The sequence below is a fragment of the Crinia signifera genome, chromosome 1 (genome assembly GCF_055691185.1).
Source record: "Crinia signifera chromosome 1, ASM5569118v1, whole genome shotgun sequence".
NCBI lineage: Eukaryota > Metazoa > Chordata > Amphibia > Anura > Myobatrachidae > Crinia > Crinia signifera.
In genome coordinates this window covers 315,282,118-315,308,869 of record NC_139217.1, presented here as the reverse complement: position 1 = coordinate 315,308,869, position 26,752 = coordinate 315,282,118, and the positions used below count along the sequence as shown (strand labels likewise).

At 42.0% G+C, this 26,752-nt stretch overlaps 1 protein-coding gene across 1 annotated transcript; it reads left to right on the top strand.

The window, feature by feature from the left end:
- Positions 1-7,241: 7,241 nt before the first annotated feature.
- GAS1 (growth arrest specific 1) lies at positions 7,242-10,037 on the top strand. The gene has a single exon (XM_083186560.1). The coding sequence runs from the start codon at positions 7,820-7,822 to the stop codon at positions 8,711-8,713; it is 894 nt and encodes a 297-aa protein (XP_083042686.1). The 5' UTR covers positions 7,242-7,819; the 3' UTR covers positions 8,714-10,037.
- Positions 10,038-26,752: the final 16,715 nt, after the last annotated feature.

Genomic DNA, 26,752 nt, shown 5'->3' with positions numbered 1-26,752 from the left:
AGAAAAACATCCATGGTTACAAATAAAAAAATATAATTTGTCAGTAAAATACCAGAACCTACCAAATCAGCAATGGATATCTATACCAGGTTGAACTAGATGGATGCAAGTATTTTTTCAGCCTTACCTACTATGTAACTATATATTGATAAATATTCCAAAAGATCATTTATTCTTGCCAAAATATATGCCATAATAATTGGGCCCATTAGTAGTTTAGTTTACTCATTAGTTAATCGGTATGTTCAAATGGGCATTTAAACATTTAAAAAAGAAAATGAATATGCTTTTATTACAAAGAAAAATAATTTAGCATATTTAATGGCCTTCTGATTTTTTTACTTAAGACACTATCGTCTAGAGTAAAGTACTCTTTGATCTAATCTTAATAGTAGAGGTCATGCAAGGTAGTTATTCTGGATAAATAGGCCTGTATGGTTGTGATTAGACTTGGTTTTTCAGCAGTTGCACTGATTTAACATTTACCATCAGCTTTACACAACGCTATTCTCTTTTACTCACAATCACATTTTAAGATACAATTTATTTCAATCAACAAACATTACTTAAGCTGTGTACACACGGTGCATTATATTGCTCAACAATATATTGCCAGCGATATTGCACTGTGTGTACTCAGCTTTACACTGACTTTTGTTTATTTATGTAGTAAAAAAATATACTTGTAGAGCTGTACATTTAAACAATTTGACCTCAAGAGAAACTGAACCAGTGGAGTTTATAATCTATGGCAGTGGTTCCCAAACTTTTAAAAAAAATTTTAGAAAGAAATATGAAATTAAGAAAATTATGTATATATGTCATCATTGTGTTCAAGTATGTGGTGAACAATAAGATTTGCTCCTGCTTGTCCATATATTTTATTATAGGCAGCCACCATCACTGGTTTTGTCTGTTAAATAATTTGAATTGGTACTGAACCACTAATTTTGCTATCAAATCCCAGGGAGGGACCCCGTATGTGGGGCCACATTGCCACAGAACCATGCCCCTTTTTGAGGAGGCCAAACCCCATTTTGGAACACAGGAGTCCTGTTTTCTAGTTTATAAATGTTGAGAGGTATGGAATTGATGCTGAAGTAGGCCCCATATTCCAAATGAAAGACATACACTTATCTACATACACTAGGATGACTTTATTTAGAAATCAACTAACTCATTAGCATTTATTTGGGATATTGGAGGAAAGCAAAAAATCTGGATGACATACAAACACCAAGCACCTAGCAGCCTGATCAGACTTGCATAAGGGCCATAGGTGGCTTTTAGGTACACTTTGTATGAATACATTTTGTTACATTCAATTGAATTAAAATAAATATGTGCTGTTAATGAAATGTATTTGTAGGGGCTGTCATTACACTTGTCTATAGAATCAATACAGGCTGGTCTAATGTATTCTTTTGTTTTAAACCTTTTTTGTTCCTTATCTTTTCTTTTGTACTTTTTACCATATAGACCAGTGTTTTTCAACCACTGTGCCATGGTACATTAGTGTGCCTTGAGCTGTTCTCAAGTGTGCCCCCAGATCTAGAGATCAAAGCAGTTTACAGCCATCACCAGTTAAACTGTTATTCACTGGCCTCTTATTTTCATGTTTAAGGGCTGATGTGTTGTATTTTTGTTACCTGTGGGGACCAGTGCCATTGTTTTTTATATGGGGCCAATAGGTTTGTGTTTTTTCCTGTGGGTCCAATGTTTTTTTTACCTGTGGGGATCTCATGGTGTGCCTTGGCAAAGGTTTGAAAATCACTGATATAGACAGAAATTTATATTATTTTTTTAATTGTATTGTGTGTCAATAACTCTTTCTGAAACAGCAATAATTGTAATATGTTATAAACTGTTATTGCCAATGAACAGAAGACAAGTCTTTTTCATTTTTTTTCAATTACTCCGATAGAGATCTTTATTTTATGAATATGCAAATAGATAATTATAGCTCATTTACATATTTCCTTTGTCGAAATCCAGGACATCATTCTTTTAGCTCATCTGGCATCTGGGATCTGATAGTTCACGTCTACCATATTAAAGTCTACTACTGTCAACTTCTATATTCTTAATATTTTCTTTAAATCAAATCCAACTAAACAAATTGATCATTATTAGTAGTTTTTAAATATTTTGTTGCTATGCGCAAAAAAAATTACCTATTTCAATTTTCTCTCACATTTATTTTATAAAATGTTATGTGATGTTACGAGCAATGAGAATCTACTTAGTGTTTCAATGCAAAGAGTAGAATGTGAAGGGGTGTTAGCATCATGTTATTGTCTTATCCAAGATGGCCTTTTTTATCCAGAAGGGCCTGTTTTGTCACTCCAAACTGACTGTAATAAATGTATCTATATACTCTATTTCTCCATAACACCATTCCTTTTTAGTTAGTATTACTGGCCCTTGAGTGCTGTATAAAAAATGTGTGATATATGAGGCAGTTAGATGCTAACTAGGGTCATTGGTGTTATATACACAATCTAAATAATTTTATATATAGCACTATCAGATGGTCTACAAGGATCTGTGTCCACAGTGAATTGCCTGGGATCCGGATACACTTTAAGGTCATGGCTGTTGGATCATGGTCCATGTTTACCGACAGGTCCCATCTCATAGTCCAGCAGCAGTGATAGGTGTACCTATCACCTATAGGCTCAGCGATACAAGGTGGGAGACGAAGTCTTCCCTATTGGAAGTGTTAGCAGGGCTCCAGAAACAGAGCTGATTAACTGAACAGCAGCAGATGTGCCACAGATCTCTGTTGGAAGAGCAGCAGTCACACTTGGATCCCATTATAAACCACGCAGAAGCTGCTGTACCTGCAGGTGCCCCTTATTGGCTTAGAGCCCAAAAGCAGGCATCTCCATTGCCTCTGGAAGCTACACCCCTAATGCTAATTTACATTGGGGGAAAATAAATAATTTCATTATGTATAAAATTGATGTAAACCAACATTGGACATGTAAACGATTGCCGCTTTAAAAATATGGGAATTCTCATACAGTGGACCTTGTTCAGACTGGATTGTAAAGCATATTCTTCTCTAATGGAAAAAAAAAACATGTTGCACTGCAGATGGGGCACATGTAACATCCGAAGTGGCAGCATTGGATCACTTCATGTGAGCATCAGGTTACACAGGATGGCTGGTGTATTCATTCAGCCGTAGCCAATGAAGATACTGGCCTCAGCACCGCATGAAAATTAAGCCAACACTACCCATTTTCTGGAAAGTTATCCATGTCTGCCCCTTCCCCGCAAACCCCCTTTTTTTCCGCTGGAAGCCATAGCATGACTGATGGAGCTGTTGGCTCCAGCTCTATTACACCTTCCGCTGAGGTCCAAAACATGTACCACACAATTTTGACAGGAAAAGGGGTGTGTGTTATACTGTATAAGGAAATCACCATGATCCCATTTTGTAATATTTTTTATAATTATATGTGAACGCTAGTCCCATATGTGCCTCTGCTCAGTGGTGGGCTAAGGGTGTTTTATGAGAGAAGGACCTCGGACATGCCACTTCCATGCCCTGTCCCCAGTCTAAATCTCGTTCTGCAGAAGCTTACCTACTAATAGCCTTTGGGCCAGCTGTGCTGAAGTATCCGACAGGATCATCTATGCTTTATTTGCAGGCTCCGTTGTAGCTAGCCAGGGCCGATGCAAGGTTTATCATCACCCTGGGCAAAACTAGCTTATTGCTCCCACCACCACCCACAAACCAATACTGAGTTTCCAGCAACTCAGGTGAAAGTGTGGAGATGGTGTTCAACACTTGTCATTCGTCAAGTTCAACAATGATGCCTCTCTGAGTCCTCCTGTACGCCTTTAGAATCTGGAGCCCCTGGGCAGCTGCCTAATGGTAGAGCAGACCCCGTAGCCAGCCTTTCTGATGAAAATGTGTGCAGTGATTGCACTTGCCAGGACAAGCAGGCCCTTAACAGAGCAGTACAGTAAGAGTCTACAGCAGCATCTTGTGGCCCTGCACAATCTTTGCTAATGGGTACAATGCATCACATATATGAATTAGAATAAGCTTTAATATAATCATCCTTACTGCACATTTAGCAAGTCTTACAATTGATATAAATCTGAATTCTTCTCAAGCTTTACAGTGCATCCTGGAAGTATTCACAGTGCTTCACTTTTCCCACATTTTGTTATGTTACAGCCATATTCCAAATTGGATTTAATTAATTTCATTTTTTTTCCCTCAAAGTTCTACACACAAACAGAATACCCCATTTAATGACAACATGTAAAATGTTATTGGGATATTTTTGTTAATTTATTAAAAATAAAAAACTAATAAATCACATGTTCATAAGTATTCACAGGCTTTGCCATGAAGCTCAAAATTGAGCTCAGGTGCATCCTGTTTCCACTGATCATCCTTGAGATGTTCCTACAGCTTAATTGGAGTCCACCTGTGATAAAGTCAGTTGATTGGACATGATTTGGAAAGGCACACAACTGTCTATATAAGGTCCCACACTTGACAGTGCACAAACCAAGCATGAAGGGTACAGAAAAATATCTGCTGCTTTGAAGGTCCCAATGAGCACAGTGGCCTCCATCATCCGTAAATTGAAGAAGTTTGGAACCACCAGGACTCTTCCCAGAGCTGGCCGGCCTTCGAAACTGAGTGATTGGGGAGAAGGCTCACTCTGTCAGAGCTACAGCATTCCTCTGTGGAGAGAGGAGAACCTTCCAGAAGGACAACCATCTCTGCATCAATCCACCAATCAGGTCTGTATGGTAGAGTGGCCACACAAAAGCCACTCCTTAGTAAAAAAGCACATGGCAGTCCACCTGCAGTTTGCCAAGATGCACCTGAAGGACACTCAGACCATGAGACACAAAATTCTCTGGTCTGATGAGGTAAAGATTGAACTCTTTGGTGTGAATGCCAGAAGTTATGTTTGGAGGGAGGAAACCAGGCACACTATCTATACAGTTAAGCATGGTGGTAGCATCATGTTGTGCGGATGTTTTTCAGTAGTAGGAACTGGGAGACTAGTCAGGGTAGAGGGAAAGATGAATGCAGCAATGTACAGAGACATCCTGGATGAAAACCTGCTCCAGAGCGCTCTTGACCTCAGACTGGGGCAACAGTTCATCTTTCAGCAGGACAATGACCCTAAGCACACAGCCAAGATATGAAAGGACAACTATGAGGATTTCCTTGAGTGGCCCAGCCAAAGCCCAGAAATGAATCCAATTGAACATCTCAGCAGACATCTGAAAATGGCTGTGCACCGACGTTTCACATCCAACCTAATGGAGCTTGAGAGTTGCTGCAACTAGAAATGGAAGCTGCCCAAAGATAGGTGTGCGGAGCTTGTGGCATCACATTCAAAAAGACTTCAGGCTGTAATTGCTGCCAAAGGTTCATCAATAAAGTATTGAGCAAAGGCTGTGATTTCTTAGTTTTTTTATCCTTAATAAGTTTGCAAAAATCTCCAAAAAAACGTTTTCCATGTTGTCATTATGGGGTACTGTGTGTGTGTAGAGGTTTGAGTGAAAAATTAATTTATTCCATTTTGGAATAAGGCTGCAACATAACAAAATATGGCAAAGGTGAAGTGCTGTGAATACTTTCCAGATGCACTGTAGGTACTTTCTTTAGAGAATTAAAGTATACAATAATAATTCATAAGAGACAGATACTATGATAACAGTTACTGGATAACTTTGTACTATTCCCTTGAAAAATACACAAATCTGGCAGTATACAGTCACCACTGCCTCTTGTGGTTAATGGCTGAGTTGCTGTGGATAGTACTGTGGCATTGCATGTTAGTTAAAGAAAAGCAAATATCTTCCTGTCCTCCGCTACCACAGCTAACCACATTAACCAGAGTTTTTACAGCACTGGCTTTATCCAGCATGCAACTATAAGGGCAATTTGCTGTAAGAGAGGAGCATGCCAGAAAAAATAATTATCCTACACATTATTATTATATGGCCTATATAAATCACCACATTTGTATGCAGTGCAATACAGTTAATAACAAGCACACAAAGGAAGAACTGCTAATATAAGCTATAGTGTAATCCTCTGTGTACTTTAAAGTGACCGAACAATGCAGGTACATCCATATATAAACTACATTCGTTTTTAAAATGATAAAAGCTGTTCAACAAAACAACAAAGTGTAGAAGTTTGACAGTTACTGTATGTAATATAATAATGTGTGAATACAGTGAGGCGTACCCCTTGACAATTTTTTTAGAAACATTTATTTCTAACATATTGAGTAACAAGGTAAAGCATAGATCTTTTTTAATGCAATCACAGATTTCTGTTTAAAGGAGAATTTTTCAAATCAGGAAAGAGATTTCTCTTCACGCTTATAAAATGAAGTTGTATTGAGTTCAAATATTTCAGAGTATAATATTTGTAATTCCTTATGTTCCTGAGTAATTTGCTCTTCAGAGCAGACATACACCACTTCAAATGTAGCAAAAAAGATTCAATAAACTCTACTGTAACAAGACAGATTTTTCCTAGAGCTATAGTTAATTCATTGTATTTATTTATATATTTAATATAGACAAGAAGGATGCCCTTCTGTTTTTTTACATTTCCAGAAATATGCTGTTTATCTGTGCTGGGACATTGCAACCCCTCAGGCATTGTAGCCTTGCCCCAAAAGAATCCATTATTCCACTGTACTGTAGCTCCCCAGTATCAGGAAGGAGCCTGGTGAGATGTCTAGCTGTTTTTATAGGAGACTAGTGTTTTTCTTCTATAACTCTATTATTAAAGTATATTCTTTACAACGTTTTATTCTGTCCCCCTCCCTATTCTGTCCCACTGATTATCACAGTTACTCTATGCAATGTATCCAATACTTTCTATGACAAGTTATAGAATAGTTAGCAATGCAGCAACAGCATGCATGATGAAGAGGTTCAGAGACATCTACTGTATATTATTAATATTATTATTCCTGGACAGTGCAGGGAAGACCCGTATGTACAGTATATACATTTCTATTTATTCCTATCTGGATGTTAAAGGTGCTTTGCTAGCCATGGTAAGGCGATAGCAGACTGACACATGATAATATGGGAATATGGGGAGTTGCTGTGAGGGGTGGGCTTCATGTGCTTCTCAGACCCCCACCCCACTCAGCTCCCTCCATCCCCATCCCCCCACAGAGGTTCCCTCTCTCACACACATACACACACACAAAAAAAAAGTTTCAACAACAAGCTGCTTGGCCAATGGCGAGAGGCAGAGCCAGGAAAGGGGCTGAGCACAGGGCGAGGGGAGCAGGAGAAAAGCAGCGGCCAGACTGAGCCTGCAGGAGGAGAAGCGGCAGTAGCATCATCATCGCTGTGTCTGGTGTGTAGTACTGTGCACCGTCCCGGGCATTGCACATCCCGAGCCCGCAGCCGGAGGAGGGGGCAGCAGCATCCGCGAGCACTGAGCGCTTCCCTCTCTGTATCCCCGCTCTGTGCAGCACATTAGCCGGAACCTGTGCATGGGACCGGACCCCTGCTTCTGCTCACCCTGAGGAACCCCTGCCGGAGGAAGGGCTGCAGTGAGCAAGAGGATGAGCCGGGCACTGAGCATCCCGGCGGGGCGCCTGTGCTATTGTCAGTGAGTGGTGCAGGAGGCAGCAGCAGCAGCACCAGCCCCGCACAGCAGCACCGCGCACTGTATACACGCCAATGATGGAGTGAGGCGCCGCTGCCTCCCAGCCACATGCTTATCGCAGCCAGCAGCGGGGCCGTGCAGTACAGCAGCTAGAAGAGACCCCACCAGCGGCAGCACCCGGAGACCATGGCTGGATGGAGAGCGCTGCGCCTGCTGCTCCTGTGCTCCGTGCTGGAGACGTCCCTGGGCCGGAGGCTCATCTGCTGGCAGGCCATGATGCACTGCCAGGGGGAGACGGACTGCAGCTACGCCTACAGCCAGTACACGGAGGCGTGCTCGTCGGTGCTGCCCAGGCACGGAGATTCCGTCCAGGCTCACATCCCGGCCCGGCGCCGCTGCCCCAGCCACTGCATCTCCGCTCTCATCCAGCTCAACCACACCAAGGGGGGGCCGGCGCTGGAGGACTGTGACTGTGCCATGGATGACATCTGTAAGGCCACCAAGCGGGCGATCGAGCCCTGCATGCCCAGGACTAACGGTGGCGGCGGCGGCGGCAGCAGCCCGGGCGGGGCGGGAGGGGGTGGTGGCGGGGGAGCCGGCGCTGGAGGCGGGGCGGTGATGGGCTGCATGGAAGCCCGGAGACTGTGCGAGAGTGACCGGCGCTGCAAGGCCTCGCTCACCAGCTACCTCAACCACTGCGGGCGGCTCTTCAACGGGGTGCGCTGCACGGATGACTGCCGCACGGTGATCGAGGACATGATGCGGGTGCCCAAGGCGCTGCTGCTCAATGACTGCGTGTGTGACGGCCTGGAGCGGCCCATCTGCGAGTCTATCAAGGAGAACATGGCCCGGCTCTGCTTCGGGGTAGACCTGGGCAACTGGGGCCCCGGCAGCAGCGGCGGCTCCTACGATGAGTACGATGACGATGATGATGACTATGACCCGGAGCAGGGCAGGGACGGCTCGTACGAGGAGGGGCAGCCGAAGGTAAACCCTAATCCAGGCAGCACAGGGGCCCCCGGGGCCACTCCCTCACTGACTCTGTGCGCCGGTTCTGTACTCCTGCTGCTGCTGCGGTGATCCCGCCCGCGTAGAGCTAGCCCTGAGGACGATGCCAGCCCCTTGTGCCAAGTATCTGCCCCATGGTCAGCCAGGGTGCATGACTGTGACTGCTGACATCGCACCGCAGCAGCATCCCCGCACAGCCACACTCTCGCTGCAATGTCCTGTTCCACCTGTGCCTTATGCCACACCAGCCACACGGTGCATGAGGGCGCCTGGCACTACTTCACTGACCTGCCAGTGTCTGTCCCTCTCCACCTCTCAGTTCCTGTTGGTATAGAGTAGACACTAGGTACCCCAAAATGTACTGAGCAGAAGCCACCCCCCTACTTCCCATGGTAGACTGTAGTGTGCACTATGCAGCACCTGTCCCTCTCTAGGGCAACCTATGCAATCTATACATTCCCCCATCTGGTATAGTGCACAATAGCAGCCCCCTCACACACACTGGCTGGCTGGGGAGTTGGAGTCATCAGGGAACAACTGTGCCCATCACCAGGAATGCCTTTGCCTTACACACTGCTTCTCATGATTCTTAGGGGCAGTGATGGCTGCTAATGTATTTGATGACATGGTGGTGACAGTCTTGTCTTTAGGTACTGTCCGCCTTTTATAGTGCTGATTTATTCTAAGTATAAACACAGGTGTTTGATAATACAGTGCCATGGATGCCAGACCTTGATATGGCAGACTTACTAAGACTTGTGGTATTTTTTAGAAATTTGAAGAATCGCATCAGTGTTTTTTAAATATAAAATAGTGAATTTCTTCAAATGATCAAGTACCACCAATACCATCTAAGTAAAATGTTGATGCTGCTGTTTGCATCCTATATGGTCTGGGGAGATAACGCAGTTTCATCCTCAGCAATGCAACCTGTTCCTTAGCTCTGCACTGCCACCATAGAAGAAACTTTTATTAATTATGTGTAAATAACAAATGGCAAAACATTTTATTGTTACTGGGAGTGTCCATATTATCTATTCCGGTAAGAATTATAAATAATGTATTTAAATCGGAATGAGTTGCTACATATCTGTACATATTTTTATATAAATTGTATTCCATGAATAATTTATTTAAAACATAGAGGTGAATTCTACGTGTTTGCAAACAATGGAATTGTTTCAGCAAAAAAAAGGTACATCCAATATGTTCTTTGACCTATTCTTCAAATGTACAGTATATTTTATAGATTTACTGAAGTGAAAAAAATATTTTTGAAGAGAATTTTATGGACTGTAGAATTGTACAAAATTTCTTTTCTGTTTTTTTTTTAAATACTGCCTTACACTTTTGTATTTTTATAAATGAAATAACAGGAAAAAAAATGAAATCTATGTGAATTTGGATGTATTTTGCTGTGTCCATTAGTAAATATTTTTGAAAGTAATATTTGTGGTCTGTTTTGATTTGTGTGTTAGTATAATATGATTTGCACGTCAGGCACAAAACATTCTTATGCATGCAACTGCAATTGAATGCCACTATGGCTAGAGAAACAGTGATTGGTGCTCCTTTTGTTGATCACCATTTGTCAAGGCGTTATTGTCATTTAATAATCCACAAACCAAGTAAACAGATGACTGAACAATTAGAAGTTGTAAGATTGGTAAAAGAGTTTGTTTTGGAGAGAGCAGGGGGTTGGGGCTGGTTAGCTGCCAATGCTACTGATTTACTCCCAAACTCTCTTAGATAAATAATTACACACTTAAGCTGTGTCGAGTGCTGATACACTTGACCTTGTAAATAGAAATGTTTGCAGTAGGAATAAACTCGGGCATTTGAAGATCTTTCTAACATGTAACACAAAAGAAAGTGGGAGAGCTCATTCCTCTGGGGACTGTAACTTCCCTGCGCTGAGTGACACAGACAGCAGCGTTTATTTATCCTGTTCGCTAATGTTGATGTTATGTTACTGTAATGCTGCACTTGGACGCACAAAAAGCACTGTGTAGATAAACTGCTGCTAACATATGAACATATCCCACAGGTTAAAGGTCATACCTTTGTATATCTTATATATTACATACACACAGGTTAAACAATTTATTGCAGATTACTAAAAAAACTATTGCGCAATTTGCAAAACTATCGTGCATGTATTAAACTCCCAGAAATGACCGTAGGACAGTATTTCTATTTTATTATTTAGATAATGTTAACTTAATCAAATGTCATGGAGAGAAGGGAATGACAGTTATGTAAATAGTTTAAGATGTCATCTTTTGTTTAAAAGCAACTTTAGATGGGATCTACCTACTGCAGAAGCTAAAAAGACATTAGCAGCAGAAAGGAGACCATGCTGGCAGCTGGACTGATAATTAACTACTACAATAAACACAACACTTGATTCTATAGGCTGCCGTCAAAAGCATCTGCCTAGCATAAATCAACAGTGCAGTAATGTGTGTGTGTGTGTGTGTGTGTGTGTATTTCGGTGGGGAGGGGGCAGGGGCGAATGCCTCCACTCTACCCAAAAAGAAATCTATATCAAATAGTTATGAGGTCTGATTGGAACTTTCAAAGTATGTTTTGTCAATACTTTTTATAATTTTTAGGTGACTTCTATTTGAATATGGGGGACGATCACATGGATACAGTTATTATGTTTGTCAATAAATATATTTGCTTTAGTTCCACATCAGAATAAGAGCTGTCAGAAAATGTGTTCTCCCAATGAATATTTATTGCTTGTATTAGGATCTATAAGATATAAAAGGAAGGCCTATCTGACCCCCATCCATGTTACTGTATTACTAGGTCTGTTTAGCTTAATGTAAAATTATCTAATGTGTCCCTAACTCCCCCCTTTTTACCTCCACTCACATACTCTGAATTCTGGGTGACAGTTTATTTGTCTTAAGATTCACTTCAGTGACAAATGTTTAAGCGAGTGGTGGACAATAGTGGAGAACAAGGAGGCAGTTCATTGAACTGACAGTGACCATACAGTAAATAGAATGAGATTCAGGCTTCACTGGGCACCCAACCTCACAGAAACGCTTTTGTACACAACTACAATAGACATACACAGGGGGCTCTGTTTTTTATGGAACAATATATTTAAAACAGGCATCCATTACTTGGGAAAGTAGAAAACTTTTTATATTTAGTAGGAACTGAAAAGTTCAGTTCATAGGAACTGAAAAGTCAGGAACGGATCTGGATAGACATTGTGGCAGAAAGCCATTTACTGCTCAACAATCACACACACACACACACACTGATGAATTACAAACAAATATTAAGTATTGCTGAGCATTTATTATCAGGAAACCTATGTTCACAGGTTTGTTAGGGAGAGTCCAATAATCCAGGTCTATCCAGGAGGGGTGCACTGCTCTTCAGAGTATATACAGTGGTAAGCAATGCTTGAGAATTCCACGTTAGACCTATGGATTTTACTGTGCATGTACCATTTTCTATGAGTTTCTAAAATGTATTTGTGTAGAGAACACAGCACAACAGAAAATATATCAGTCATTAACATCAGTCCTTGTTCCATTGCAGCTTGCAATGTATATTCCCTTTCACATGCACACACACAGTGATAAGTTATTGTTTGTAGCCAATTAACCTACCAGTATGTTTTCAGAGTGAGGGATGAAACAAATAAAAATACAGGTAATAAGGTTTGTTTTGCATACATACAATTTTTCTGTGATGCCAATACAGTGAGAATAATGGGATGGACTGGGCACATATAACTGCAAATGTACGAGAGAATAAAATTAACTTTTTTTTATTCATAGCAAATGAGATCAGAGGGGAATCTTGTCAGCTACAGTACTTTGGGTCAGATGCACTAAGCTTCAAAAGTGATAAAATGGAGAGTGATAAACAGCCAGCCAATCAGCTTGTACCTGTCATTTTTCAAACACTGTGACATGGCAGGTAGAAACTGATTGGCTGGCTGTTTATCACTCCATTTTATCACTTTTGATGCATAGTGCATCTGTCCCTTTAAATGGTGTGATTTTGGTACTGCAGGTACAGAAGCACCTTGCAGCTGGGTACACACTAGATGATAAATTGGACACATCACTCAGTGTGTATGCAGTATTGCACACTCCTGTGGGTTATGTGTCACATCTTCTCATCTGTCTGCAGTGCAAATCATTAAATTGGACACACTACCTATACAGCAATATACCTGACATATCATTAATGACCAAACAATGGAAAAAAAAACAATATATAATTTGGTTATTTGCAGTGTGTACACACTTGGGGCCTTATTCAGACCTGATTGCTACTGTGTGAATATGCAAAGGTCTGCGATCAGTTAGTTCCCATCTAGAGTAAAATCCCTCCCTGTTCAAGTCTGCAATTGGCTTGCAAAATATCATCAATCGGCGGCTAGTCATTCACCATCTAATGCAAGTGTGCGTAACTTTGACCCGCAACTTTGCAAGAGACAGGCTGCACAGGACTAGAGGTGATGTCACACGCCATCCCTAAAAACACCTGGGCACGCCTGCGTTTTTCCTGACACCTGAAAACGGACATTTACCACCCACAAATGCCTGCCTACATATGTTGTGCTTTTGCTTTGCGCATGTGCACTGCGGAACAGACCCAGGTGCAGTTATTCAATCGATTGACTTGCAGAATCGCAATCAGGTCTGAATAACCCTCTATATGTTTGTGCAGGAGTTTAGGGAAGTTGGGACAAACACGTTGTTTCCACATCATATAGGGGGTTATTCTGGTTGATTTGCAAGGATACAAATTTGCAGCCTTGCGAGTCCACCAAACCCCGCCTTGGGTATGGTGACCTGGCCGCCACCCATTCACAAGGGTGATTCCCTCGCAGGGTCTGCGAATGGATGTTACACAGTAGGGGGATCCACCCACATTATTCGATGGTCGACGACCATCAAATGATGGCAAAGGTGCACGCATATCAAAGTGACTGTCAAGTCACTTACATATGCGTGGACACTCGGGAGGAAGTGGGCGGGCAGCTGACATCTGGTGATGTTAGCTGGCCGCCCACCGCACCCACATCATCTGAGCATTTACATGAGAACGCCCATGAAACGCTTGACGTTTCCATATACAAATGGCCCGGGACACTGACACACGCCCCCTACCTGCACACTTGCGTCCGTGCGCCCGACGAACACCCTGTGCTCCGGGCGCACACACCCAGTGTCTGCACATGAACAGAAATGCATCTGCGCATGTGCAGACGCACACCATCGGACCCCTTGCGAATGAAGGGGTCCGAACGAACAGACCTGAATAAGGCCCATAATGTGCACCTGGCCTACGATTTACACATGTTAAGTTAGTTGTTACCTGACACTGAGTCAGAAATGATATCTATAAATAGACACAGCATGAGGGACAGTGTCTAACACCCTTATATAGCTATGATAGATGCAACATCTAGGTCACATTATTGTCATCTCTTCAACACCTTAATGAAGGAATTACAAGTATTATAAAGGGAGAATTCAAGACATATATACATGTTGGTGCTGACTTTTTATTCTTGCCATTGGAAGTTGTAAACCACAAAGTACATTTTGCTTTTAAAAGGATCAAAACAAATAGGCATTGCTCTCCAGGACTAGGACCAGGTGCCGCAGCACAAAAATGGACCTCACTGTTTTTGTAATGTGTTTATTTCCTCACCCTCACTACTGCATCTGGATAGGTGAAATCTTATACCACGTTCTCACTGCAGGCAAAATCCCGGGTCTAGCATGTCGACCCGGAAATTTGCCCTTTAACACGGGTAATTTTGCAGTGTGAATGGGTCGCACACCCGGCTCTCCTACACCGGTAAAACCCTTCTTTTTACCCGTGTTTGAGATCCGCGTATGCAGACACGGGTTGACCCATTCTCACTGCATAAAAACCCGTATTGAAAGGCAAATTACCAGGTAGAACAGCTTCACCCGGGAATTTGCCTTGCAGTGAGAACGGGGGTCAGTCCCTGCAGTCCCCGGCATTTTAATGCTGGGTAAAAGCTGTGTATTTCTCACTCGCAGTGAGAACGCGGTATTAGATAACATCAGAAAGACCTCTTAACTCAAAACATTTTTATTGTGATCAGAGAAGGAAACAGCAATAAATTCAGCATCACACCATAGAACAGTTTTGCTGGATAAAGGATACACACGAGTCACTTGTTCCTACGGACCTATAGAAACACTCCTATATTTACTTCAGTCCACTAATCTTGTATTGTCCAAGGTCAATTAAGGTTTATAGAGATAATCTGTTTACTCTTTATATTAGGTTTCACAAACAGAACATCTTTCCTGTACATTTACATAGCTACCTGGTTTTACCTTATGTATCAGGGAATAGGGAAACAAATACAGAAATAAAAACAACACAAGCCAGGAGCAGCAAGAACAAATTAATCACACAAACTAATATACTTTGTCAAAATGTAAAAGATGGAGAGTTAGAAGATGTACAGGTATCAGGTGGGAGTTAAGCCCCATACTCTCGGTGCGATTCATTTTCTATTCAATCCCATTTCGATCGGGATTGAGTCACACTACGCAGTGTATATATTTGATTTTGACTAAATAGTACAAATCTGTACTATATACAGTAGTCTTCTGTGCACAGTCTATTTATCGAATTTCGATGCAACTGGGCCGGGCAACGGGATCGAATGTGGCTGAAAACTGTTCGCTGTCTATTCGATTTCAATTTGATTTTGGCTATATACTCAAAATCAAATTGAAAGCTAGTCAGAATCGCTCCGTGTGTATGGGACATGAGTTGGACTCATCTTCTGGTGGAAAGCAATGATTCATAGCCCCTACATTACGGCTCAGTGATGACAAATGAATTGCTACCCATGACTACTTTTTATTTAAAATTTGAAAAAGAAGTTTTATAATCCAATAATTGGAGCTTTGCACATGTATTCATACCTGTTATTGCAGATTCCTGGAGGTTCAGAGTGGTTAAACATGCCAACTGGTTCCCCCAGGAGATGATTAAGGGGTACACTGTATGGCTAAGTCATGGCATAAGAATTGCATAAATACTTCCCAGGACACCATTTAGACAATGTCTTTCTCTTCCTAAAAATGATCTACTACAAAACAGTGAACTGTATACACTATATACTGTCACAAAGATGGCCATTCTCCTAGTAAGTAACCAGGGGCTCTAAATAAATGATTTCAACAATGTTTTATTAAAGCAGGACAAGAACCCTCAAGCTGCATTAATCGGTGAGAAGTCGAGTGGCGCTTTTGTCATGGAAATGTTAAGTATATAATAGATGAGGCAACAATGCGTGGGCCACTTCATTCTTTCAGCTGTGCTGACACCTCTCAGTGAGGAGCTGCAGGGAAGTTTGTGGGAAAAGCCTGCTCTCTGCTGAAGCTCTGAGCCTATATATTAATGAAATGTTCTTTTGCGCAGATGTAGCTGTTTAGGAGAAATAGCTCTCTCACAGGTGACGTACTTATTCTTCATATACTGTAGTAAAGATAACAGTAATGCTTTGCTAGGTGAAAAGTCATAGCATGAACTGTCATATACTGTACCACTGGTTTACCTAAGAGTAGTGTCAGGGATTAGTATTGTTATAATCTATCCTTTTATTCTAATGTATTGATGGTGTGTTATTTTATTCAACACAGGTAAATCCTGAGGTTTGTAAAAATTTAATATCTAATGTTTGCCTAAAAAAAAGTAAAAATACAGTATAATCTGAAGGGGTTCTTAAAATGGATTACCCATATTTCTGCAGAATTCTGGTTCACTTCTAGAAAATCCTACTTAGATGGACAAAACCATGTGCACTACAGGTGGGGCAGATGTAACTTGTGCAGAGAGAATAAGATTTGGGTGGGGTTTTACTTCAAAGTGAGATCTATATTGCAGTGTATAAATAAAGCAGTCAGTATTTTCCCTGCACAGAAACAAAATGACTCACCCAAATCTAACTCTCTCTGCACATGTTACATCTGTCCCACCTGCAGTGCACATGGTTTTGTTCATCTAAGAAGGAATTTGCCAGAAGGAGTGAACCTGAATAAGGCCCTAAGTCCTTGTTAACGCTCTCAAGGGGGGGATTTCTCAAAGGTTGGAGAGTGATAAAAGTGAAGAGACATGAAATTCGGAAGCTGATTGGCCGGCATGTTATCTTCACGCTCTGCCCGATTTTTAAAGGGCAAAATGTGCCCTGCAATTTTATTGGCACCCTGCTAAAATAGTCTGCCAGCACCGTGCTGCCGCGTGAATAGATGCTTCTGTTCACATTAAATGGAGAGCTTGGGGAAGCCACGCCCCCATTAATGATATCATTTGTGATAGGGGCAGCCGGTCACACCCCCATTTGTGATGATGGCGGAGCTACGCCCCCTACTCAGCCAGTCACACCCTCTACTTGAGCGCATTTATGCTGCCCCTTGCCCTGTCCTGCCCACATCCTATCTGTATCACTAATCACTCACAAATTTATCTCTTTTCAAGCTTTGATAAAGACCCTCTCAGTAGTATATGTATAGGCAATTATTAATGATGTAATTAACGCAGCAACATCCCTCATCTGAAGGTATGGATAATATTAGGGGCAACCACAGAATTTAGTTTGTCAATACACAGTTATATTAGTATTAAAGAGATCCATGTATTGTCACATACATTGTAATAAAATGTAAGGCAAGAAGGTCCCATCATTAGCATGAGCTGCTATCTTATATTTTAGAAGTTAAACATGATATCATACCTCCCAACTTGTAGGGAGACCAAGGAGGGACATAGTGATGCGCGCCACAGGCGCGCCGAAAATATCGGGGGCATGGTCTATACTCGCGGCTCTCTCGCGAGGCCACGCCCCAGTTTTTCCGCTATGGGGGCATGACCCAGAGGCTCTGCGAGCCTCTAGCCATACCCCCAGCCCCCTGGCTGCGGGAATAGACGCTGTTTATTTACATTTATTCCCCGCTGCTCATCAGCCGACAGGGGGGCTCCCGACAGCCCCCCCCCTCACCGCAGGACACTACCGGCCGCGGGAGGGATGCAGTAATGTCCCCGAAAACTGGGACATTCCCGAGGTAATCGGGACTGTTGGGAGGTATGTGATATACATATAATGAAGATTGATAAATACACACCTGTAAATGACATTAAACATATGCAATATTAGTTCACTTCACATGTATGTATATTACCATGAGTATGAACTGCTGTATTGTATTTTAAAACCCTCTGCATAGCGTATTTTCCCTTTACAAATGGAACTGCACTGATAAATGTAGCAGCTTTATAAAATCTGTATAACAATATTTGTTATTAAGATAAGATTATCATTAAACTGGAACTAGGCAATAGATTCCCCATGTGGGCACATTATCATGACAAATGCTATAGAGCTTGCTAGCTATTATCAGCAACATAACAATGAGCTAAACATTTCTTTTCATTCAGCAAGAGGAGCAAAACAAAAAAGGTTGTTTCCATGTAAGGTCACCATAAGGGCAGGGCAATAAGGGCAGCACTTGTGGAGGGCTAAATATAAGGACAACTTTTAGGCGTTCCGCACAAATAAGCTTACTGACTTTAATAGAGGTCATATATATTAACTATATATAGTAACTATATAGTAACTATGACACAAGGTTCAGTTAAGATAAAAAGTGTTCAGAAATAAAAAAAGGTGTGTATTGTTTTTTATATTTCATATGAGTTTGTAGCCAGGACACAGGAACTTGTGTTATCTTTCCTAATGATGCAGCTTACCCGTAAACACAAGGTTGTTTTTTAACTTAAACGTGTATTACGGGGTAATTCTACAGTGTTGATTACCGTTTCTGTTCTATAGTTCATACACACGGATGTCAAATGATGACTATGGGGGTATTCAATGTCGAGTGCTGTTTCCTACAGAGGAAATAGCGGCTGTTGCCTATTCAATGTTGCCATTTCCGACAACATTAAAGGCGGATTTCGACAAAACAGATCTGACTTTAAAAGAAGTCAGATCTGCTTTGTCGCAAACGGCTGTGGATTGTCGATTTCACGGCCATTTCTCGACAATCCATTGTCGAGCTGGGCGAAAATGGGCCAGGACTCCGACTGTCAGAAGGTTCCGACAGTCGGAATGCACAATTGAAAACCTCCCTACATGTGTTAACCCTTTGAGGGCCAATGTCGCTTTGAGAGAGCCTCAAAATATCTGCTAAAAAATGCCAGCGTCGCTCACGGTTACTTTTAGTATAAATAAATACAAATAAAGTCAATTAATTGAGGTTTAGTTACACATTGAATATTTAGTTAAAAAAAGAACAGTCGCTGTGAGCATTTTTAGCGGTTATTTTGAGGATCACGCCCAGCAATGTTGGCACTCAATGGGTTAAATATCAAGGGTATACTTCACTCGTGAATAATTGTACACATTCTTTTCTAATATATTTTTGAACTGCAATAAAAGTAGCTCGGCCATTGCAGCCAGTCTGGCAGTTTCTATTTTACTGTCTTGTGGTGGCTGTAAAAGTATAATTATTTTTCCAGATTCCCTGACATTTTTCTTCCATTTCTCAACACCATCATAGGGATGTGCACATATCTACTTCACAGCTTATGTTATACAGTTACTTACACCATTAGGCTACAACAGTAAGCTGCCAGGAATCTAACCCATGTCCTAAAAACAGGATATTTGCTAGGAAATAAAATATATTAACATCTGTTTTAAGTAGATTGGGTTATCTATTAGCGATAAAGTGTGATGGTAGCAATAGATGAATTACGCAACATTGTATAATAGCACAAAACTATTTAGAATTTTAGGGGTCTTACATAAAACTCAAACCAAAGGATTTAAACCAGGCATGCACAAACTATGGCCCCTCCAACTGTTGTGAAACTACAAGTCCCATCATGCCTTGCCACAGTTTTACTATTAGGGAATGCTAAAACTATGGCAAGGCATGCTGGGATGTGTAGTTTCACAACAGCTGGAGGGCCACAGTTTAGACATGCCTGATTGAAACAGTGGCTCAAAGGGACCTTTTAGTTAAGTCTTTAAGACCCATTGAATGTTAATGGTGTATTCCCGTGATGACACTGGTAAAGTAGACAAATTAAGCCCTAAGTAACCCAAGAAAAATATGGTTTGGTCATTTTCATTTTTAGTATAGAAAGCATTGTAGCTCCTTTACCAAAACATAGCTAATTCAATACTTTGATACTCTAGCATCTGCCATATAATTTTCACAGTATTTTCCTATATTTAATATGATTTTGGGATTTGCATGTCCGTTATAACAATAGAGTCTATGCAATAACAATTTTATTAATGTTTATATAAATGACAAGGGGTCATAAAAGGTTAATCTCTACAGTAAAATTATATTGTTAGCTGTGTCCTGTCAATTGGTGGGAACAAGTCTAGAACTGCCTGGGTAGATTTACCCTGTCCTCATTCTCTTTTTCATTGCCAAATAGGGTGCAGTGAAAAAGTAAGGGCGCTATCAGTAAAACATGTCATTTTAATGGGATCCAGCCCTGTCTATTAATAATTGCATTACTGTCCTATTATTGTCTAAGAATAATGAGGGAATTAAAGTTCTAGCCCCCAACCTGAAGTTATCCTGAAATGTTTTCAATTAACTCTTTGGCATTGACAGGAAAGCATCAAACCTTTCCCATGCTGAAATATGGAAAGTCTGCAGGGAACATCTCAGCAGGAGAGGAATTTCATTAAAACCAGCACATCATAATTCAGCGACTTCTGCTCTCACTTCAAGCTGCTCTATTGATAACGACTCCAAGGCGATTTTATGGATTTGCAAAGAAATCATTTCATAAGATCTTTCCAGGCAGTTTGTTTTGGCATTCAGTCTCCGCTATCTGACCTTATGAAAAAAAAAAAAAAGAAAGAAAGAAAAGAAACGAAAATTTGAGGTAAACTTTTCAGCATGGAGAATTTCAGAATGAATTAGAAGCATTGGGGAAGGGCAGATTCCACAAGCTTTATTGCAATATTTTTTTCATTGTTATGTTCTTTCAAAAAATAAAAATATGATGCTTTATATGCGGTATTAACAGTTTGCTGACCCAAGGTTCTGTTACAGAAACATGACAAGAATAGCTATAGTAAAGGCTTGTCTAAAATAACCAAAGTATTTTTTTTTTTTTAAATAAAAAATCCAAACATGAAAAACAAAAATGTGGTGTGTCATAGACTCATAAAGTATACTTTCTTCTGTATGAGTCTATGTCGCATTACGCATGCGTCCAGATAACATGCGCACACAGCCGGTGTGATTGAGGTGCACAGGACACACAAAGAATGTTTTGAAAATGCAAAGGGCATTTATAAGTGGTGTATCATGGGCATGAAGTGGGCGTGTTCATAAACGTGTGAATGCACTGATCAGCCTTTAGTGTAATGCCAGATTTTGCTTTTACTGGCATTACGATTTGCACTGAATCCCCGTCGAAGGGGCTTCAGTGCATTCGGAAATGTGGTAAAAACTCAGACAACAATTTTCACTTTAGTGCATCCCGCCCATTGTGTCTCCCAAGGCCCGTATTTTCACTCAGTCCCCAATCACACTTCATCTCCAACTCCATCTCTCAAGCTCGCCTACCCCCAATCAGGTCTTTCCAGCCCTCCTTTGGCTTGTTGCGCACTGGGTTCCTGCATCTGCTGTCCCATGCTGACTATATAAGCAAAACTGTTGTTTTGCAAAGGACGGGGGGAGCATATGAACTCGACTCCCAAGATTCTTTAGGGGTCGGGGCACTCAGGAACATCAGGACCCAGTACAAGTGTCTTCTCTGTAACCCTGTGTTGCTAAGTTTGCCACCCACATCTCTAGTCATAAGGAGTCATGCATGCAGGCCCGCAATTGCACATGTGCATGTCTTCCCTTTCTGTGCATGTGCAGAGCATAATACCACACAAGCTAGCTCAGTACTCTCTTCCCATCAATCCCATATGATTTTCATCTGTATTGTTTTCTCCCAGGCTCATTCTTGTCCAAACACAGTGATGGAATAATCTTTTTTTTTTTTTTTACAGTTTAAAGAAATTGAAGTATATTCTTTATGGACCTGACTGTAGCTACAATTATTCTAGACATCATAAAAAATGATTATAGGCTTTCAGTTACAATGTTGAAATTGTGTCCAATGTATAGATTTCTATAGTAATTCTAGGGGCACTGAAAGGGGTAGAAGCAAGTACAAAGTACAAGTGCCTGCCTTGTGGACAGACCTGTTAAAGAGCAGTGACCAGGCTGAATAAGTTCCTTAGCCTGGACAATTATGGTCATTGTTTGGCTTTTCTAGTGATGGCTGTATTATGTGCCAATGTGCCTGAGATGCCTGAGACTTCACATTAGTAGCTAGCAAAGGGTTATGCCACTCCAATTTTCAGGTAATTGTTTATATCTGCCCACCAAGACATTACCAGTTATATGACGTTAATCAAATTACTGACCAACTGTTGATTTTATATCCAGAACTGCATCAGTGGCTCATTTAGCATGTAGTGCAGTAAGGCATACCTTCCAACTGTTCTGATTACATTGGACACTGTCCCACGATTCCACCAGCAGGTTGCAGTGTTCTGTGGGCGCTGGTGGTGGGGCAGATTTGGGGAGCCAGTGATCCCTGATTAGGCATCTATTCAGTGCAGGAAAGGGAGTCAATTCAGGTATCCAATCAGTGCAAGGAGGAGAGTGCTGGGCATGCCTCCAAAATTACAAAAATGGGAGTTCCAGCGCTAGGCCATGTCCCTCCACCCAAGACCTCGCCCACCAACAGCAGTCACGCCCTTTTGTGGAAGATCCTGCGGCAAGTCTTGCTTCTCCCGCTGGAAAAATTGTAAGGTATCAGTAATGGCTTGATTCATCTTGGTTCAGTTATGCTAAGCCTCTCCTAGCATCTTAGCATATGCAACCCTTAAGCAATGCAAATGCAGGAGGAGGAGCATACCACCTCCAGTCCGCATTTGCAATTGCGCTAAATTGCAATTTTGGACTGTTAAAGGGATCATGCATGGATGAACAAATAGCAGAGACGGACAAGCTGTCAGGCTCTGCTGTAAGCACTGCTAATACCTACCTAACTAGCCACAATCAGCCATCACCAATAGACAGGATCTTTTACACAGATATCATCTTGCAGATGTATCAAACCTTGGAGAGAGATAAAGTGGAGAGACATAGAGGGAAATTTACTAAGATGTGTATTCTACTTCACATGCTATGGGCAACCAATTAGAATCTAATGAAAGGCTTCTAGTTGTCATTTTTGTTGCACAACCTGTAAAATGAGAGTTAGAAGATGATTGGTTGGTACCAATCTTTCTAAGATTTACTACATCTCGCCTTAACCCTGACATACACCTCACTCACCATGACTCCCTCACCTCATGCCGGTTCCCCTCAATTAACCCTTGCAAGCATTCCCTGACCCACTTAAATACCCCTAATTTATAACTGATACCTGACCCCTTACCTCACCCAGTATATTTCTACTCACATCACTGATCACATAAGATAACATACGATGTACCATTTAGAAATGAATAGCTGAAACACCGTACCCACATACTGCCTGACTCATACCACCCAACATTCCATTAGGTACAGAATGCTCTGTTCCTGGACTGGGTTACAGATGTGAGCCTGCAGCACAGTCCAATATTCAAAAAGAAGAGCCACACCTACTGCCACCCCAAACATCACTGTCCTGGACTCACTGGCAGTTGATGTGACACAGCATTTCCATATGCTCTAACCCCCCTCTGCCGGGTCAGCGATGTGGTGGGAATCACCAGCTTAAATACCCCTTATTTATTACCAGCAGATGAGCGGCTTTGTGGCCGTTATGCAAAGCCATTCACCCCCCGGTGACAGTGCCGGGCAGGGGGAAAGCGGCATAATTGCCCAGTGTGTATGGACCTTAATCAAAATTGTTTCCATGTTCTCACACTCTAAGCTACAAATAGGGATAAACTGAGCATTGTTTTAGGCATCCACCGTGATGCCGGCCATGTACAAGAGCAACTCATTTTGTAGTGTCTATAGGTTGTATTTTGTAAATGACCTTCACTGATTGGGATGTTGGACTAACGGCTGTCTGTTGTATTGTTAGTAGAAAGTGGTGCTATTTTCACTTATATTTTGGCAAATCTTCTGCTGCATTTTATCTGTTATACGATATTATGAATTCAGTAAAATGTTGATAAAAGAGTCAGGACATCTGGTAGAAATATTAGGTCATTTCCATAATTATTCCCATTTCCTCATTATTTCTTTGCTACATATGTTTTGTATTATTAGGATAACAGGAAAAAAGCAACTGGCACTCATTCAAGGTATGCATTATTCGTATAAATGGAATTTGCACAATACAGTATAATAACTCACAGTCCATGGTCTTTATTTGCAGATGGGAGTAATAAAATGAGAACTCAGTCCTGGTTGTCACTCTGGAAAAGAAGTCCAGTGCCAGCAACGCATCTCAAGGGACAGCTCTTATTGCAAGAGCTGTCCCTTGCGTTAATAACAGCATATGTTAGAACATATCCCATTATTAATAATGTGATGCCCGGCGATAGAGGGCTGCGGATGTTACAACATCCCGCCCATTGTCCAAGGTGGAGTGACCAACAGTTGCTATCCTGGTGTATTAATACAGTTATACAGTATGTAAGTATGGTTGTATCAGTTATGCATTTACATAATGCACATGCATAAAAAACAGTATTAGACTTGTGTGCATCTGACTTGTGGTCTATCAAACCATGAAAGGCAGAACAGTATGGATGCAGTAAGTACAGTAAAGGAAGTTCAAGAAAGTATAGCACACCCCCTGGAAATGTGACCTAATATTTATTAATAACACTGGGCCTTATTCTGGTCTGTGCGTACTTTCCCAAACTCTTTCGGATGGCGTTTTTTAGCCGTCTGCGCATGCGTGGGCAACGCTATGCGCATGTGCCACGCAAGGTCTCCGTACTTGTTCTCACCAATACCGTACAGAAATGTGCACCGCATTCACTCGTGAAATATGGGCGTATTATGGGCGTATTATGGGCGTCATTAGGAAGTACACAGGGGCATAGTTTCAAAGTGGGCTAAACATGGGCGTACACGAGGGAGTGCACTAATTCTGGTACGCGTACATTCGGACAGCACACCGAATGCACACGAACAAAAAGGCAGGAAACATGCGGTCTTCATAAGCATGTATTGCTTTGCGGACACCACTCGGTCATGCGCTAGGCATTCGGAACGCCCAATCAGTACGGGCGCACCTCAACCAATGTCAGCTGAACACAATACAATCCACTCCTTCACTCATTACTCATTAATTACACTCTTGTCATTGCTTCAATTGGAACCATTGCAGCTTAAATGGACCATGGACCATTGCATAAGTGGGTCATGTAACAGATTTCGGTGTTCAGATAATAGTGGTGAGTTTTGCGGAAAAACACTGCATCGGTGCGTACGGGCAGGTTCCTGTCCGTTCTGACGCGGAAAGACCGTGCAGACACTGTAAGACCATGCAGAATATGTGTGTGTCTACCGCACACGCAAAGGTTTGGATGTCGTCCGTAAACACGCCCTCTTCTTAAAGATTGAGTCCGTCCGAATGCGGAGGACCGGTGGGCGTTTCTTCGTACGATGTCCGCACAGCGTGGCGTGCGGACCGCTCCGAAATAATTCGGAAATATACGCACCAACCAGAATAACCTCCACTGTTCTTTCCTTGCATAGAGCACTTATTTTGCAATGTAAACAGCATTTACATCTAAATCCGGTACGTTGTGTCGCCAGTGGTCTGCAAGCTTTATGGAACAATTAAAACTTAGACAGCTGGTCTTATGGTTGTTGGTATATGGAGTGCACTACAGAGCTTTCTCCATGATGCTCCTTTACATAAAGCATCTTGACCTTTGTTTAGTCTGCGCATGCACTGCGTTATCTTCTTACTGTGTTTGAGAAAATCACATGGATGAGTACTACTCAGCTACGTGGGGGGGGGCCTGTGTAATCCTGTGATCCTGCCTAAAAACTTGACCCACTGGTTTTCTGTATGCTCCGCACCATCTACATTGCTTGTATACATAACTGTGAGTACGACTGTACTGAAACTGTGTACTGCAATAAATTCAATCTCACGGTTAGATTAATCTGTGGGGGTGTCTATCAAACTTCTTTCTGCCGATGTCTACTGTTTAATAACCTTGTACAGCACGTGACATGTGGACGGCACAGCTGCAGGATATGAGGATAAGTGTTCATGAGATCACATCTGTATGCACCAATTCCAAAACCTCAGCTCTGGTCACTGCTTTGGTGAAGGGGCAATGGTTTTGCTTGCCCTCACACAAGTGTTTCAGTGTTGTTTACAAATATACCTGTCACCAACCTATCTAGAAGTTTCTGGACTCATATACAAGATCACCTGGCCCTGGAGTTCCTTAGTCTGTGAATCAGACATCATTGTCCCATTACACTCCGCTGCATACCTCCCAACTGTCCCGCTTATCGTGGGAATGTCCCGATATTTTGGGACATTCCTGCGTCCCTCCCGCCACTGGCAGTGTCCCGCGGCAGGGGGGGGCAGTTGGAAGTCCCCCCCTGTAGTCCGTGAATATTCTTGCAGGCAGAGGGGCTGGGGGCTGGCCAGCAGCTCATAGAGCTGCTGGGCATGCCCCCACAGCAGTGAAAAAGGTGGTGTGGCCTTGCGGCAGCGCCACGATTATAGACCACGCCCCTTTATGATTGGCCATGCCCCGACGCCTCCGGCACGCACCCTGTCTCTCCCCGGCATCTGCATAAGTTGGGAGGTATGCGCTGTGACAAGTATATAGCACTGGGTACCTGTTGCTGATACCATCTCTCTTTTGTTCTGCACAGCACGCTTTCCTCCCGTAATCTGGATGAACTTTTAATAGCCAGCCAAGAAGAGATTTCAAGCAGGACAAAAGTTCAAGGTGAAAGTCTTAGGTCCTGCTCACTACTCAATACTTGACAAAGGATGGAGGTCATTCTAGTTCATCCTCACCATTGCGAATTCGCAACGGTGAGCAATGTC